At 39.2% G+C, this 16,314-nt stretch overlaps 1 protein-coding gene across 2 annotated transcripts in view; it reads left to right on the top strand.

Moving 5' to 3' along the window:
- stk40 (serine/threonine kinase 40) overlaps positions 1 to 16,314 on the top strand; it is a 37,295-nt gene that overhangs the window by 13,221 nt on the left and 7,760 nt on the right. For both annotated transcript variants that reach the window (XM_021466957.3, XM_068214172.2), the window contains 3 exons: positions 1,989 to 2,213; positions 4,010 to 4,062; positions 12,171 to 12,286. In XM_021466957.3, coding sequence (XP_021322632.1) covers positions 1,989 to 2,213; positions 4,010 to 4,062; positions 12,171 to 12,286 — 394 coding nt within the window. The remainder of the gene's footprint in view (positions 1 to 1,988; positions 2,214 to 4,009; positions 4,063 to 12,170; positions 12,287 to 16,314) is intronic.

The raw sequence follows: 16,314 nt of genomic DNA, 5'->3' as shown, positions 1-16,314 counted from the left end.
TCATCAAAGCAAATATAAAATAAATCAAGTTATTAGAAATGAGCTATTAAAAACTATTATGTGTAGACATTTGTTGGGTGGGAAAAAAAATAAACAGAGGGGCTAATAATTCAGGTTTAATAATTCTGATTTCAACTGCAAGTGATTAATCCAAATGAAATCGCAAATGCAATTGATTATACCTGCGATTGTCATGCACATCTTGTCAGGGAAGCAGGGTTGTGTCTTTAGTAGTAAATCCAGTGTCCAGTGGACGCTCTTGCGCGTAATCTCCAAATGTGAATAAACTCATGCAATCCCAATAGCTTTCCTGTGTATATAGAAGATTTAGCTTCTTTGGATTCAGGATCACTAATAAACACACGACTCTGAAGCTATGAAGTGAGTTGGGAGTAAAAACATTAAATTAAATGTCGTGTTTTCATGTGCGGCATTTATTACAGTTGCAATTCACTGAGAGATGATTCAAACAACTGTCATTGTCACAAAACAGTTATCTTGAGTTCATTATCTTCTGAATAAATCGATATTAGATGCGATTTATAGCCTGTTGGTGTACTAGAACTCTATGTAGTAAAATGCTGCTTCATCAGAAGCAAGTCTTGGAGTTAGAACCAGCTTTACTGACAAAATGCGCATAAAAATTGCTGTTGATTAATTGTCTAGCTGTAGTTGTCTCACAGTGAATAAATGCTAGTCCACACTGAGATTTAATCAAGTACACAGCACTACTTTGGATTTATCTTATTTTATTAGCTATTGTAAATCTCTGTTCATAGCGAATACAACCTGTATATAATGTTGATAGTACATCCATCTGTAAATATCACCGTAGTTTTTCTATAACTCTTAATATTTTATACCTGTATCCTACACTTGCTGCTACTGCTCTTCTGGTTAGACCCAAACTGCATTTTGTTGCTTTGTACTTGTACATGTGTAATGACTATGAAGTTGAATCTAATCTAATCGTATTCATCCAAATTTATGCTAAAATCAGCAATATTCAACATTATATGTCTAGTTCTGTGTTTATGATTGATTCTCTTAAGATTTCTTGCATCACCCTATTGATCATGCATCCATAAAATTTGTTTATTCATTATAAAATTAGCGATTTTTCTTTTTTTGCACTGCTGAGCCTCCTCTTTTCTTTTTTCTCTATTTAAAAAATCAATTTCTATTGTGTGATGAGAGCAGGCAATCTGCCTTAACTCACCAAAGATTTATGCATTTTGAATTTGAAAGGCTTGTTTTGAAATCTGGCTGACTCTATAAATCGATTTGTGAGATGCCTAAAATTCCCTCCCCTACTGTATGTCCTCAGTCCCACGACTTAATTTGTTCCTTCATTGTTCCTTCAGTTGTTTTCATTTTCATCACGAAGTGTTCACAGTGACTCACCGCTTACTTCTCTTTGTGCGAGACGCTTTCTTTTTCTCTCCGTGTCTCTCTCTTCTTCTAATGCGTCTGTTTTTTTTTAAACTATATCTAGCCCTCTCCTTTCTTCCCGGTGAAAATCGCCTTCAGAACAAGCTGTACTGTGCTGTCAGGGCCATTCATTGAAGCTCGCAGTATTGATTGGTTTATTATAGCTCCTCTCTAGAGTGGGCCAGTTAATTATGGATTGCCTCTTGTGTTTGGAGGCACAGTCATTGCGAACACAAACCACACTGCCGATCGATTTGTGGCCCTCATTTGACCCCAGTCTCAGGTGACTGAAGGAGGGCTTTCATTCATTCAAGCTTTTGCTTATGGCGAATGCTACTGTCCTTTTTGTACCACCAGTCCATTAGTGTCATCTTTTTCTTTAAATACTGTATTTTCTTTCAAAGCTGAGTGGTGCAGTGATGTATTGGTTTTCTAAGTTAGATTCTGTTAAACGCACTGCCAGGTTGGCTTAGATAAAGTCTTTTGTCTTGTCCCTACAATTATTCTCTACACACGACTTTTCTTACGCATTATTTCTTTCATTTTCTCCATCTCAGGATCGCTCTTGTGAGATCGTCGAGGACATCGAGGCCAACAAGGTGCGGAGAATGAAGAGACGAATCTGTCTGGTGCTCGACTGCCTCTGTGCCCACGACTTCAGTGACAAGACGGCCGACCTCATCAACCTGCAGCATTACGTCATCAAGGAAAAACGACTGAGCGAGCGCGAGGCCATCATTATTTTCTATGATGTGGTGAGAGTGGTGGAGGCGTTGCATAAGGTGAGCTTCAAGCGTTGACCATTTTTCTTGAAAAGCACATTAATTCTTAGTCTAATGTACCAGTCTTCGTTTGATTTAAAATAACTACTTAGTTTGATTTCAAAGTAATAATCTGCACCACTTATGTATCTTAAATAATAAGTCATGGGGCTAGCAATAATATAGCACTTTATACATTTAAACAACTTGCATCTTGTATGTGTATATTTGAGCTTTTACTAGTTTACATAACCTTGATTTTCATGTTTAAATTTTAAAATTAGTTTCACTGAATTTAGTGTTAATTTTGTTTATTTATGTTGTTGTTTTGTTATTTTTATTTTATTATTATCTATTTTCATTTTGTGAGTTTTGGCTGATGTCACCTAAAGGCCGATTTATACTTTTGCGCCAAGTGCACGTGCATGGTCCGGTGCAACCTTGGTGTATGGTCCGGTGTTGTCGCATAGCCCTCGCTCGTGGCTGACGCGCACCTCTTAAAACTGTAACTACATGTTGCAACGACGCAAAGTGCAAGCTCTGTGATTGGTCTGCTTGGTAGCTTTGACCAGTGTGGGGGAGACCAAAGGCTGCGCAAACCCGTCGGAACGAGTGTTTACAAGTGTGAAGTCCCGTGAAGGAGCTCTAGTTGGAAACTGTTGCTTTGTGTTTACCTTATGATTAAAGTCATTGTACGTTTGCCGGTTCCCCTTTCTGAATGGGCGAGTTGTAGCTACTGTAACGTTCAGAAAAGTCCTAAACACCCACGAAGAATCCCTACACAGTGGAAAATAAAACCCCATTGCCAGCTAGCGTTTCAGAAGTATTGTTGAAGAGCAACGCAAACAGCATGCAGAAGTATAAACGCACAACTACACACAAGGTAGGCGACATGGGTCACTCTTATCACTCGATGCAGAAGTATAAATCTGCCTTAAGGCCCCAGTCAAACCAAACACTTTTTTTTTTTGCAGTGAAAGGTGCCTTTTTAAAATGTTTTTCTAATTGCAGCAAGCATTTTTTTGCGCTGTTTATGTGTCTTGTGCGCCTCTTGTTCTAACAACCTACTGCACCTCACTTTTTTGACGGTTTGCTCTGCGTGCATGCAGTTGTAAAAAGTAAACTCTCTAAGGACAACGCACTATATCATGCGCTCCAGCACCAAGACTGTTCATACAGTGGTTGCCTAGCAACATAAAAAGCACAATGCACTGCTCTTCACTAAAGTCAATAAAAAGGCAGAGTCGGTGTGAAAAGCGTGTTTGATATGATCTGCCCCTAATTCATACCTGCCAACATTTGTCTCTAAATTTCTGGGAGACTGGGGGGTGTAAATCTTTGTCTGAATAACACAGTTGAGATCCGGATAGTAACTGTATTGTGGTGTAAGTAACTGCACTATGGACCGGGTTTCGGGCGGCTGCTGCGATCGGACCCCAGGATGTTACAGACTGCCAAAAAGCTGAGTATTGGGGGTGAAATTACTGGAGTTTTCCGGGAGCAATATCAAAACGGGAGGGTGGCGAGAAATGGGTCTGAAAAAACGGGAGTATTGGCAGGTTTACCCTAACTCCTCCGTCTGCAGCGAAGCCATTTTTCCTCACAAAAATATTGTTTACTTTTGAATTGAGTCATAATGCAAAAGTAAACTGGTTGCACCTGACCTTTTTTTTGTTGATTTTAACTGTGAGTCACCTGAATTAAGGAGGATCATTTTCCTTGCCAGTTCTCTGCTGATTGTCATGAGAAAGATATCCAACATGTAGCCTGAATACTCATGTATATATTTTAACCATACACTTTTTTTTTCATTGCAGAAGAACATCGTGCATAGAGACTTGAAGCTTGGAAACATGGTGCTTAATAAAAGGTAAGATGTCTCTCCTTCTTTTTCTTTTCACTAGTGTGCTGCTGGAGATATGTGTGCTCAACTCTGTTGGGGTTTCATAGAGCACCGTCTGGCCTCATTGACCCTTCTCTTCTTGAGCTCTTATTGAGAGTGTGATTCATCCCTACAGGCTGAAGAGGGAGGGAGGGAGCAGTGGGAAACTATCCCAGTTAAAACGAGTAGGCATGGAACGTGCCCTTGCTTCATTCCCCGAAAAAAACAGAGGGTGATGAAGCCGGGGAGGGGGGAGAAACCACACATGCTGGCTTAAAGCCATCTGAGGTTGATAAGCATTGTGAATCGAATTGTCCTAGCGGAGTTCCTTATCCCTCATCCATAAAGACCCTTTTCAAATACCATATGTGCTGCGTGCGTGTCTGTTTCTGCCATGTGTGCGTGTGGAACCGGGATGCATTTAACCATGGTTTTGTTGCCTCTGCCATTTCAAATGTCCCGAGGAACGAGAGACTCACTGACTAATTGAAAATCCTCAGTTCTGCCTGTCACATTTGCCAGCATGTGCTGCTTGCCGCTGAGTTCTCGCATATTGTAGTTCGGTCACATAAGTGCACAGCTTGTCTAATTACGAAACCCGTCACACCATATAAGCTCAGTGGCATGTGTAGAGAAAGTAGGAGTGGGCTCTTCTTTCATCTTTCCCTTTCCTTGTTGCTTTACGAGCAGTTGTACTTTTGCATCCTGGATGGTTGAGTTGACGGTATGCATTGCGCAACTTGCCATTTCACCCATTCAGTTCCACACTGTATAATTTCTTTAAGGTGATATGTTTACACACCTTACACTATCTTAAAAAATTTGGAGTTAGATAAATTTGTTAAAAAAGATTTAATACTTTTATTTATCATGGAAGGTAAAAAATATGACAGAACAAACTCTGTCATAAAAGTCTTAAAGAGTCTTTGCAGGTCTTGAAAAATGCTATTTTAAGACAAAGTTTGGCACAAAATGAAAATGTATATTTTTAAGGATAATATTTGCTGTATTCAACCACGTTTTTAAATGGTTAATCACATACAATTTTTAATTATTTATAAGCTGCAAAAATAAACTGAAAATGTATTGCCCAAGTTTAATTGATGTGTGTAATACTCGTTAATTGCTTATAACAGGTAAATTATAGGCCCAGTTCTATTTTTTTGTACCTCTACCCCTTCCACTTCTCCTTGGCCCTTAAAACAATGTGAAGGGGGAGGGACACCACTACAACATCTGCATCTGTCATCATTAGTCATCGCGATCTTTTAATTCATATGAGATCGACTGCTGCTGTAGTTATTCCACTTGCGTTTTTTTTTTTTTTGGTATTTATATTCAGGTAATCACTGAAGGCAATAATATCATGTTATCATAACAGTATAATGTGGCAATAAGCTTTGAACTGTACCGTGTATTTACACTGTGGCCATATTCATTTAAACACACGAAAACAACAATAACATTAAACACACTGTAAAAAGGTCATTCACAGCCACTAAACTTTTTTTGTCAAGAGTATTCGAGTGCCATCGAGTGACGCATGTGAAAGTATGTTGTGGGACTACTATAAAAGAGTTATCATTATGGATTATAGACAGCGAAATTTATCATTTTTTTATCATTTTTTTTTGTAAACATGGCGGTAAAACACGAACACCGTTATGAATGCATTGAAACATATGCTTGTTTGTTGTAAAAATTATTAACGATGACACTAAAATATTAATTTGTGCATCTCTTGACTTCCGTGTGCAGCTATGTTGCGGATGTAGATGGTGTATTCTGGGAAATTTTCGTACCTCTTGGTTTGGTTCTGAAAAATATTAGTTTCAAGGGCTATCTAGCCCTTCCCCTTAGCCCTACACTTTCAAACTAAAAAGAATTGGACACTCCTATCCCTTCATGTGAACACCCAAAACAAGGGGAAGGGGAAGAGCTAAGAGGTCCAGTTGGGATTGGGCCATAATTTTGCCACCATTTCTGCTGGTATGTTTCACACATTAATTCAATTTGAGTATTTTCAGTTTAGTTTCTTATCTTGTAATTTACAAATTAAAACTGGTTGGCAGATTGAAATGATATAACAACGTTTTTATTTTTGCTTTGCACCTAACTTTGCACACGTCATGCAGAACGCACATTTAAATAAATTGCAGTTTTGCATATAGCGTTTCCATTTTGCATGTTACATTCTGAAATTAGTTTTGCTTCTCATATGTTCCCTAAATCTGAGCCATAACTTTGGAGATCTTTTTGAAAGGAAAGGGGATCTTATGTTTTTAAAGCTAGGCTTTCAGAAATTGCTTACTCTAGCTTTAAGTCACACTTACATTTGTGTGGTGTTTACTTAAAAGTGCTTATGCATCAACCAATTGAGTCTGGCATAAAAAAGTTGTCTCACTTCTGCTTCCTTTCTCATAGTCCTACTGATTATAAAACTGACAGGATGGCAAAAATAAAATAGGAAATTCTAGTACAGAATATAGCTAGTGTTTCTTTTATATCTTGGTAAATTTACCATGTATTTTCTTTTCTTTACAAAAAGGCTTGGGAACTTATTTTTGCCCTAATTTCCTGCATGTGCCATTGTCAAGTCAAAACATTTTAGAGCCTTTTTTCTTGGAAGCAATTTAAAAGGACAGGCATGGACCGGCATCGGATTGCTAAACAACAAAAGAAAACTCATCCACACACAAACACACTCGTCATTGGACCCTATGGTGATGAAACCAAGCAGCCTGGTCTGTCTGCTTCAGTTCAGCGAGAGAGCAGAACACTGTGTCCCAGCTGGAGATAATACAGCCCTCTGCCAAAGGATCCATAGCTCAGAGCTGAGTCACACTCACGTAACGCTGGCAGAGCTCACTCTCTCTCTTTCTCTCGCTCTTTCTCTTCTTTTCACTCTCCAAAATACCCTTGTGATCCTACTGTCTGTGTGACCCTGCCCAGCCAGCAGACTGTTGGCTTTGGGTGGAATGGAAAGTACTTGGTATTAGTCATAAGTGGTCCATGACATGTACACTCGCTTTAGCCCTTTGAAAACCACCCAGCTGAATCTGCTGTCATGCAATATCTGTGAAGCTTTCTGCAGAATAGCATTGTTTGCAATCAGCTTTTTTTTTTTTTTTTTTGGCAATACGCTTCTCTCACATTTCACAAGTGTTTTTTGAAACTACTTCATACCATTACTTCATACCTGTTTTTGCGTGTTGACAGCTTGCACACTCCACTCTTCAAGCGTGTCAGTGCACCATATGGCTGTCACCATCAAGACTCTATAAAAGTGAACAAATTGCCTGATTTGCACATTTGCTTCCACTATTAGCTCTGTTCCTCTTACAGCACAGCATTGCCTAAGCAAAGGAACTCCATTACCAATCCATTGCATCAAAATCCCACATTAACCTCATCCCGTAGAGGCAGTTCTGACCGGATTTCAACATCAAGACTTCCTCTTGCGTTTTAAACCATTTAAGTTTTCCCATCAACAGGGGCTAATTTTAGCAGCACTGAGCAACCGGGGAGGCTTCTGGTCTCTTCACATGAGCAGGAAGTTGAGAATGAGCAATGAGAATGTCCTGAGGAGAAATGCTTGCTGACTCTTTTTGCCCGGGAAGCAAAGCACAAATAGTCAGGATGAGACCAGATAAAAGCTTTCGTTTAGGCTGAGACTGTTGTGAAAACTAGATGAAGCTGGACGAGGCATGTAAAGAATGGCTTCTAAAAGGCTCCTAGTAGTTACAAGCAAAGTGTTTGGTTAAATACACTAGCAGTCAGTAGGAATTAACAAGTGGGCTTCGGCCCGGTTCAAGTGCCCTTTGGCTCTCTGCTCATCAGCATTTTCAGCTTGTTTGACAGCTGTGTGCTAGTTTTACAATTGGTGCAATTCTATAAAACGTGCTGTTAATAAAAAAAATGCTGCTAATAATGATGCGTTTTTTTCTAATTTATGTACAAATATCTTGATGTATTGTGCATGATTTTTTTTTTGTGATCCATTGCAAAATCGATGATATCGTGATATCTCAATACTGGGGATATCATGATAATGTCATATCACGGGTTAACCTGTGATTCCCACCCCTACCGATGAACCGTTAAAGGTCCCATGAAATTGAAAATAAAGCTTGTAGTTTGTTACTTTCGCCTAAGTGTATCAACAATTTTATTCACGTAACTGCATACATACTACAGTTTCTCGTCATATTATAACCAATCAAATGTTCTCTAGTATCTGACATACCACGCCCCTTCAAGATGCTTCTCATTTGCTTTTCATTTGATGCACTTGATATCAACCACTCTCACTGTCAGAGCCGTGATAAAACACTATTGGCTGTTTTTTTAAAAAGGGGAGGAGCTACACTGTCTCACCTTCTGTTTGTGTGTCGATTGAGATTTAGTCAAACATTGAATAAGAATGCACATTTCAAAGCACTTTACAGGACCATTAATGTCTTAATAATAGGCAGGTAATAAGCCAGAAGTTAATAGCATGAATTGTGACTTAAACTAAAGCTTCACAAAATTAATAATTATTTAAACAAGCTCATTCTGCTCACAAAGGCTGAATATATTTAATCAAAATATACAGTAAAAATTAAGAAATGTTATTGTAATATACTATTCTGTCTTTTAATGAATGTAGTTTAAAAGCTGAATTTAAAGCAGCATTTTCAGCATCATTACTTCATCATTACATTACAGTCTTTAGTGCCACGCTATCCTTCAGAAACCGAATGAACAAATCCTTTTTACCAGCGTACAAATGAATGGGAACATGAATAAGGATAATGTGTTAAGTCAGTAGGTAGAGAGCATGTGGTCTTTTGTGGCTGGTTGAATGCATTTGACCACATGAGTGTTTGCGCTATGAAAGCAACCTTTAAGAATGCATTTTAACTCTCTTTGTAAGAGTGGTCAAACATTTTTGCCCTAGTTTAAACCTGTTTAGCGTTTAAACCTCCTTTTATAAATGTATTAACAACCAAATCTCAAAACCAAGCGCAAATGGGGCCTGAAACATCTTTGTGTGAGCTTAAATTTTATGAATTCGCTCCACTTTGTTACAATTTGTACAAAAACAGAACACTAAATCAATTTTATGAAACATTAATAAACTTTTACATAATGACTAATCTAGTTTGTTCTTTTTATTGTTGCTGTTCTAATATAATTTAATCATCACCCTCCTTTTTAAATGAAGATAGTAATCAGCCTTAAATCGGTAAGGAACTCTTCTGGGAAAAACCAAGCTTCTGAAACAGGCCGGTTTGTAGCTGTTAGGCGTAAGTGTGACAGTCACTTTCAGGGCGTGAAAGTGAGAGCATAACTGGGGAAGCATGGGAAAAGAGGATGTTGCTGAGAGATGTAGCTGCTGTGGTGGTGTTTTTTTATAGTTATGGGAGATTACAGCTGCGACTGTGTGAATTCTCACATTGGAGTCCCCTGCTTCAGCTCCATCAGCTGACGTGCTAATTTTGCTCATTGTAAACACGAATGGCTTTTTTTACGCCAGAGCGTGTGTGTGTGTCGGAGCACTTGTTTTCATTTCATGCCTGTCAGTGAAAAAGTGCTGTTCTTTCCTTTCTGAGGTTCAAAGATTAGTCATTCCTAAGCTTGTGAGAAGCCACAGGTGACTCACTTGTTTGTCAAGTGCACTCACGGTGTGTCCTGTCATGTTGGGTTCTGCTTTCTGGAAAGGCAAAATGGCTCATTGCCACAGATTAGGTTTAATGACATCAACAAAAATATTAAAGGCATGTTTGCACAGATACAAGAATGACTCACCTAACAACAGGTAGAGTTTTGTTTTGATTGGCATACATAGTGTAAAAAGTGTTTGTTTTCTATACCTTTGCAGACAGCAGATTTGAGTAAATTGAGTACATTTAGGAGTGTGTATGTTTTTTTTTTCTCTAACGATAATTAAGGAAAGTGATGTTTTTGTTGCTTTGCTTTTAACCTGGCCTATCATGGATATATCATTGACAATAGAACTGCCAGTAGGTGGCAGCGGTTCCTGTCTTACTGAGTGATTTATTGAATCGTTTGTTCAAATGATTTATTGAAAACAGAAGATTTATTTCTAAACAAAGCAAGGCACTGATGTGTTCATCTTGAAGTGGTGTTGTGTAGACCATTCTGTGTATGATATCAAAGAACCAGAGCAGTGATTAAAAAGCTGTCTGGTCCATATGCTTTCCATATGGTCTATGCAGCGCTGCTTTAAAGCCCAGTACACACCAAGACAATGCCAAAGAACTATCGGCAATGAAAACTGACTGTGTGGACACTAAATATCAGCTGTGTCAGCTTCTGTCTGGAATAAAAAAAATAGCACGAAAACCAAATTAGTGACAGCCATCTGAAATAAGAATATGTGTTATGCACCTACTTGAGAGGATGTGTCTTTCCATACCTGCAGGAAGCAGTAGTCAGTCTTGTCATTCCACTAAGGGAAACCGGAACTAGTGCTGCACACATACAAGCAGCAAACAAAAGCAGCATTATGTACTTTGTCGATCACCACTAAGGATTGGCTTGTTCAATTATGTTTGATAATCTATATTACAGCCAGCATCTTTGTTCTCTTGACTTTTGTCCTCCGCTTAGTTTCATGATTTTAGTTTGTCTTCTCATGCTCTGATTTCTAACTGAACAGCCAATTAAATCACTCTTTCATCGATGGACAATGCCAACTCTAACATGCCTAATCTGGCAAACTCCCTTCGACGTGAGCCTGACAAGATATGACGTGTGAAACACGCCAAACAATCTATCTTGACAGAAGCTATTTGGTGGCCTAACATTTCCTAATGGCCAACTGTTGTCTTGGTCCCATCCTTAAAATGAGCACACCTCCGGTCATTGAGTGGATTGAACCAAATGATTATTTTTTTTTTAAAAAACAGATCAGTTTAATAAGTAATGTGTAATTATATAATGCATTTATTGTGTATGGCCATACTCTTCCCCATCATGAGGGGGAGGAGTCTCCACCAGTTTGCAGAATCCACTTGGATGATGCGACTGCAACCACTGGACAACGGTATCAATGTAGTCGCCAAGCACCATCTATAGATGGAGTGGAGAGACAGTGATAGAGCTAATTCTGAGCATGGGGATGATTGGGAGGCATGATGGGGAAGGGCCTATGAAGGGAATTGGCCAAGGCAGCAGGGTTGCACCCCTATTCTTTATGAGAAATGCCAAGGGATTTCTGAAGAGCACAGAGAGTTGGGACTTCTGAAAGACATCGCTTACTGACAGTATAGTGTCCCATTCACTTAACTGGGGTATTAGGACTCACACAGACTGCAGATTGAGTGCCCCCTGCTGGCCTCACTAACACCAGCAGCAACCTGGCTTTCTTATGTGGTCTCCCATCCAGGTACTGACCAGGCATAGTCCTGCTTAGCTTCTGTGAGTAACTGGTCTTGGGCTGCAGGGTGATCTAGCTGTGGCATAGTTTAGGAAAAAACACAACTGATGCTTTGATATCTGGCTTTAACTTTATTTTCATTAGCACAAATAGGAAAACCGACACTAATGTTTGTACAATGCAATTCACTTGTATTCTTATAATGCTATTCCTACACTGATGGTGTTAGCATTCTCCACAAAAAAAACAATTCTCAGTGTTTTTGTAACATTTTAGCAAAGTGAGTGGCCATGTAGTTTGACTAAAACATTAATTCCAATATTGTCACGGACAATAAATATAACCTAAAATACAGTCATTTGAAATGGCTTTTTGTCAGGATTAATCTGTCAAAAACTTGAGAATTTGGGGGAAAAAAGTTTCTTTTATTTACTTTTTTATTTTTTCTGAAGGAATGTAATATTTTATTTTTGGGTAGAACTTTTCAATAACAGTATTGGTTGTCCTGTTATAAATGTTATTTTGCAAAATACAAAAATGTGGCTGTCTTTTTTTTTCCTTTTCTTACCTAGTGCTAAATACGATATTAGACTTTTCCAGGCTTTCATATTATGTATTTTACAAGCTATCTTTTTAATCTAAGCACTGGACCTGATGCGGAAACTCATGGCTGTTTGACGTCATTGTTGTGTTTGTGTGTGTGTCACAGGACCCATCGGATCACCATCACAAACTTTTGCCTTGGCAAGCATTTGGTGAGTGAGGAAGATCTGTTAAAGGACCAGCGAGGCAGTCCAGCCTACATCAGCCCAGATGTCCTGAGCGGTGAGAATCCAGAGTGTGTGTGTGTGTTTATGTGTGACTCGCATGACTCACCCTCCATGTCACCACTGTAATCAAAGCTCATAAACCCAACCACCTACACGGCCCTAATCAGGACAGCAGTCACAAACCGTCAAAGCGGATGAGCAATAGTTGCATTTATTGAAGTCATTATTTGCATAGTGCGCCGCAAGACTTGACCTGTTAGCTCATCAACGACTCGATACCAAAACTCTTCCTCTACGCTGGTTGTCAAGGCCTCGGGCAGATCTCAGCAGTGCGGTGGATCAAATTAACATCGCTTGTATCACGAGGTCTATCTTTCCAAACAATCTCTCTTTCTGCACGGAACTCCGGTTCATTCAAGTGATGTCTTTTGAGTACACTGGGCTTGCTGTTTATCTTAAGTGTCAAACGTTTATGTTAAAGGAGGTGTGCTTTCGTTAAAGAAAGGTTCTTGATTTTAAGAAAAAAGGTTGTGCTGAAATTCTGTTAGTGGGCACTGTAGTTAACCGAGAAATATGTTGACAATTTTTTTTTATCTAGTATTTAAAAACACAATAAATATTATTATGATGGATGTCCATTGTGTGCTAAACTTTTCCTATTTATCATTTTGAATATGCAAATAATTATTATATGTTTATTAGACAATGTGTTACTGCTTTTATTACTTTTTATTCATATATTTGACGTTTTAAATTTTTTTTAAACTCTTAAAATAAGAAAATATTTAGGCATATTAAACATCCCCAATATTTAATTCAATTCAATTCAGCTTTATTTGTATAGCCCTTTTACAATGTAGATTGTGTCAAAGCAGCTTCACATAAATGGTCATAGTAACTGGAACAGTGTAGTTCAGTTTTTAGTGTTTAAGTTCAGTTCAGTTTAGCTCAGTTCAGTGTGATTTAAAATCATTACTGAGAGTTCAAACACTGAAGAGCAAATTCATCGATGCGTAGCTCTAACAATCCTGAACCATGCGAGCCAGTGGCGACAGCGGAGAGGGAAAAAAAAACTTCACCTGATAGGAGTGAAGAAAAAAAACCTTGAGAGAACCAGACTCAGTTGGGCACGACCATTTTAATTTCTCTGCTGGCCAAAAGTCTTGTACAGAGCTTCAGTCACCAATATTGTATCACCAACTGAGAAAGTAGGCTTTAACTAAAACCAAAGCTTAGAAAATGTAAATGTAAATGAGTGATGTTTCAGTAGCTATGTCTCCATCCACCTATTTTCATGCACATTTTCCATATGCGCATAAAAAAAAAACAGTTGGAATGGCCAATATGCGCATTAATTTTAAAAATGCACACACAAGCTGGTTTATACATCTGCGTCGAGTGATCAGAGTGACCCACAGCATATGTATTGCGAGTAGCTGTAAATTTATACTTCTGCGTCAAGTGCTCGGCATGACTCACGGCACATGTATTGCGAATAGCCGTATATTTATACTTCTGCGCCAAGTGATCGGCGTGACCCACGGCACATGTCTTGCGAGTAGCCGTTTAGTTATACTTCTGCGTGCTGTTTGTGTTGCTCTGCAATAACACTTCTGAAACGCTAGTTGGCAGTAGGTTTTTTTGTTCCTCTCTATCGAGTTTCTTTGCAGGTGTTTTGTTTTTTCTGAACGCTACCTTAATGTGAAACCTGAAACTCACTCATTCAGTGGCAGAACCGGCGGATGTGCAACAACTTTAATCATAAGGTAAACACAAAACAAACATTTCCATCTGGAGCTCCTTCATGGTGCTCGACACGTGTAAACAATCGCTCCATCGGGCTCTCAGCACCACCCACACTCGTCACAGCTACGAAGCCGACCAATCACAAAGCTTGCGCTACACGTTGTTGTAGTTGCATTTTTTTGAGCAGTGCGGGTCACCATCATCGTCAGCCACAGCGAGGGCTATGCAACCACGCGAATGCTGCGCCAGACCATACTTATGCACTTGACGCAGAAATATAAATCAGCCTTAACTGTGTAGAATACACTTTTTATTCGATAAAAAAATGCACATAAACTAAGATGAAAACACTTTTACTGAACAAATTCCAGTATGTGCATGTGATTTTGTTGTTAACCATTTCAGTATTAGTGTTATTAGATTATTAAGTACCTCCAGAATTATCAAAAGCATCTTAAAACGACACCATGTGTTCATTGCGTGTCGGCATTGTCTTCTGAGGTGCAAGTAATTTATTAAATAAGAAAAAGATTCACGCAGCTTCTCCTACCACAGTAAATTTCATTTTCACTTTTGATTTTTGGCTCCAGTTATTCAAGAAGTGGCGATTTTGTTCTCTTTTACTCATTAGATGGAAGGGCTGCTTTATTTGCACGTCTTTTTTGCGATATTCTGGTTTTGCGCATATATTTAATTCGCATTTGTGGATGGAACATAGCTATTGACTTTTAAATTCGTTTTAATACTGAAAGGTCAATTTAAATATTTCATTTTGAACCAAATGTTATGTTTGAAAGGCAAAAAAAATTTAATGCGTGCTTTAAATCTAGTTTTTTGTTGACGCGCTTGCTAAAGTATCCTAACAACTCCCCCTTTCCAAAATCTGACTTTGTTGATGATGTTTTTGGGGGTTTTCCAACACCTCTATGGATGTAGGCTTTGGTTAGATGGTGCATTCCGAGCATGCATGTTAAACAGAGGCGCAGCCAAGCTCTTGTTTGCGGTCTCCATTCACAGTAAAATGACAGAAAGAAACCGGGAGTAAATCAGCCGAATATGACAGCAGAACAAAGGGAGAGCTGCTTCAGTGAGTCATCACAATGAGTCATGCAGAGAGGAACTACTCTTCCTGCTCTTTCTCTCTCTCTTCCTCTCACTGTTTTTTCCATTGCTCACTCTCTCGTTCCCTCTCTTTCGCTTTCTCATGCGTAGGGTCAAAGTAGAAGCAGAGAAATGTGTACCTTACTGAAAAAATATATTATACACATCGAGCTGTTTACCAAACACAAATCTACCCAATTAACCCCTCTTTTAAAACCCAGCTCCCATGACTCATTTGTACTCTTCTGGCACGTTGTGTTCTGTTGTCCATTTATGGTGGTAAACAAAGCTGTATGTTGAGCGTGAACAAGGTTTGGGTGACTATAAAAGATGGTGACATTGTTGGTAACATGTTTTATGTATGTACTACCATGGTTTGTGGTCATGACATTTCAGCAAGTGTGCTTTAAATTGGTTAAAATTAACCATCATTTTTTTCTGGGGTGGTATGGTGGCTCAGTGGTTAGCACTGTGGCTTCACAGCAACAAGGTTGCTGGTTCAAATCCTGGGTGGCCCAGTTGGCATTTCTGTGTGGAGTTTGTATGTTCTCCCAGTGTTGGTGTCTGTTTTCTCTCAGTGTTCCGGTTTCCCCCACAGTCCAAACTATACATGTGGTATAGGTGAATTGGCTAAGCTAAGTTGGCCATAGTGTATGTGTGTGTGAATCAGTGTGTATGGGTGATTCCCAGTTTCAAGGGTTTCTGCTGGAAAGGCATCTGCTGTGTGAAACATATGCCGAAATAGTTGGTGGTACATTCCACCGTGGAAACCTCTGAAATGGAGACTAAAGGCTGATGGATACTTTTCCAAGCGCACGCATATGGTCCGGCGCAGCCTTCATGTGGTCGTAAACGCCTCGTCTTGGCTTGCGCGCACCTCTCAAAAAAATTTTACTAGTGCAAGCTCTGTGATTGGCGGTGCCTCGAGCCAGTTGGAGCGAGTATTTACAAGTTGTGGAGTGCCGTGAAGGAGCTCCAAATAGAAGCTTTTGTTTTATGTTTACCTTATGATCAAAGTTGGTTCCCGCCTCTGAATGAGCAAGTTTTAGCTACTTGTAGCATTCAGAAAAACAAAACACCCGTGAAGAAACTACACAGAGGAACATAAAAACCTACTACCACCTATTATTTCGAAAGTGCTATTGTAGAAGAACACAAACGGCATGCAGATCTTTAAATGCTACACACAAGATAGGAACTGTGGGACACACCAATCACTCTACGCAGAAGCCTTTC

The sequence above is a fragment of the Danio rerio genome, chromosome 16, assembly GCF_049306965.1.
Source record: "Danio rerio strain Tuebingen ecotype United States chromosome 16, GRCz12tu, whole genome shotgun sequence".
NCBI lineage: Eukaryota > Metazoa > Chordata > Actinopteri > Cypriniformes > Danionidae > Danio > Danio rerio.
The sequence above is the reverse complement of the archived record's forward strand: the minus strand, read 5'-3'. Positions and strand labels throughout refer to the sequence as shown.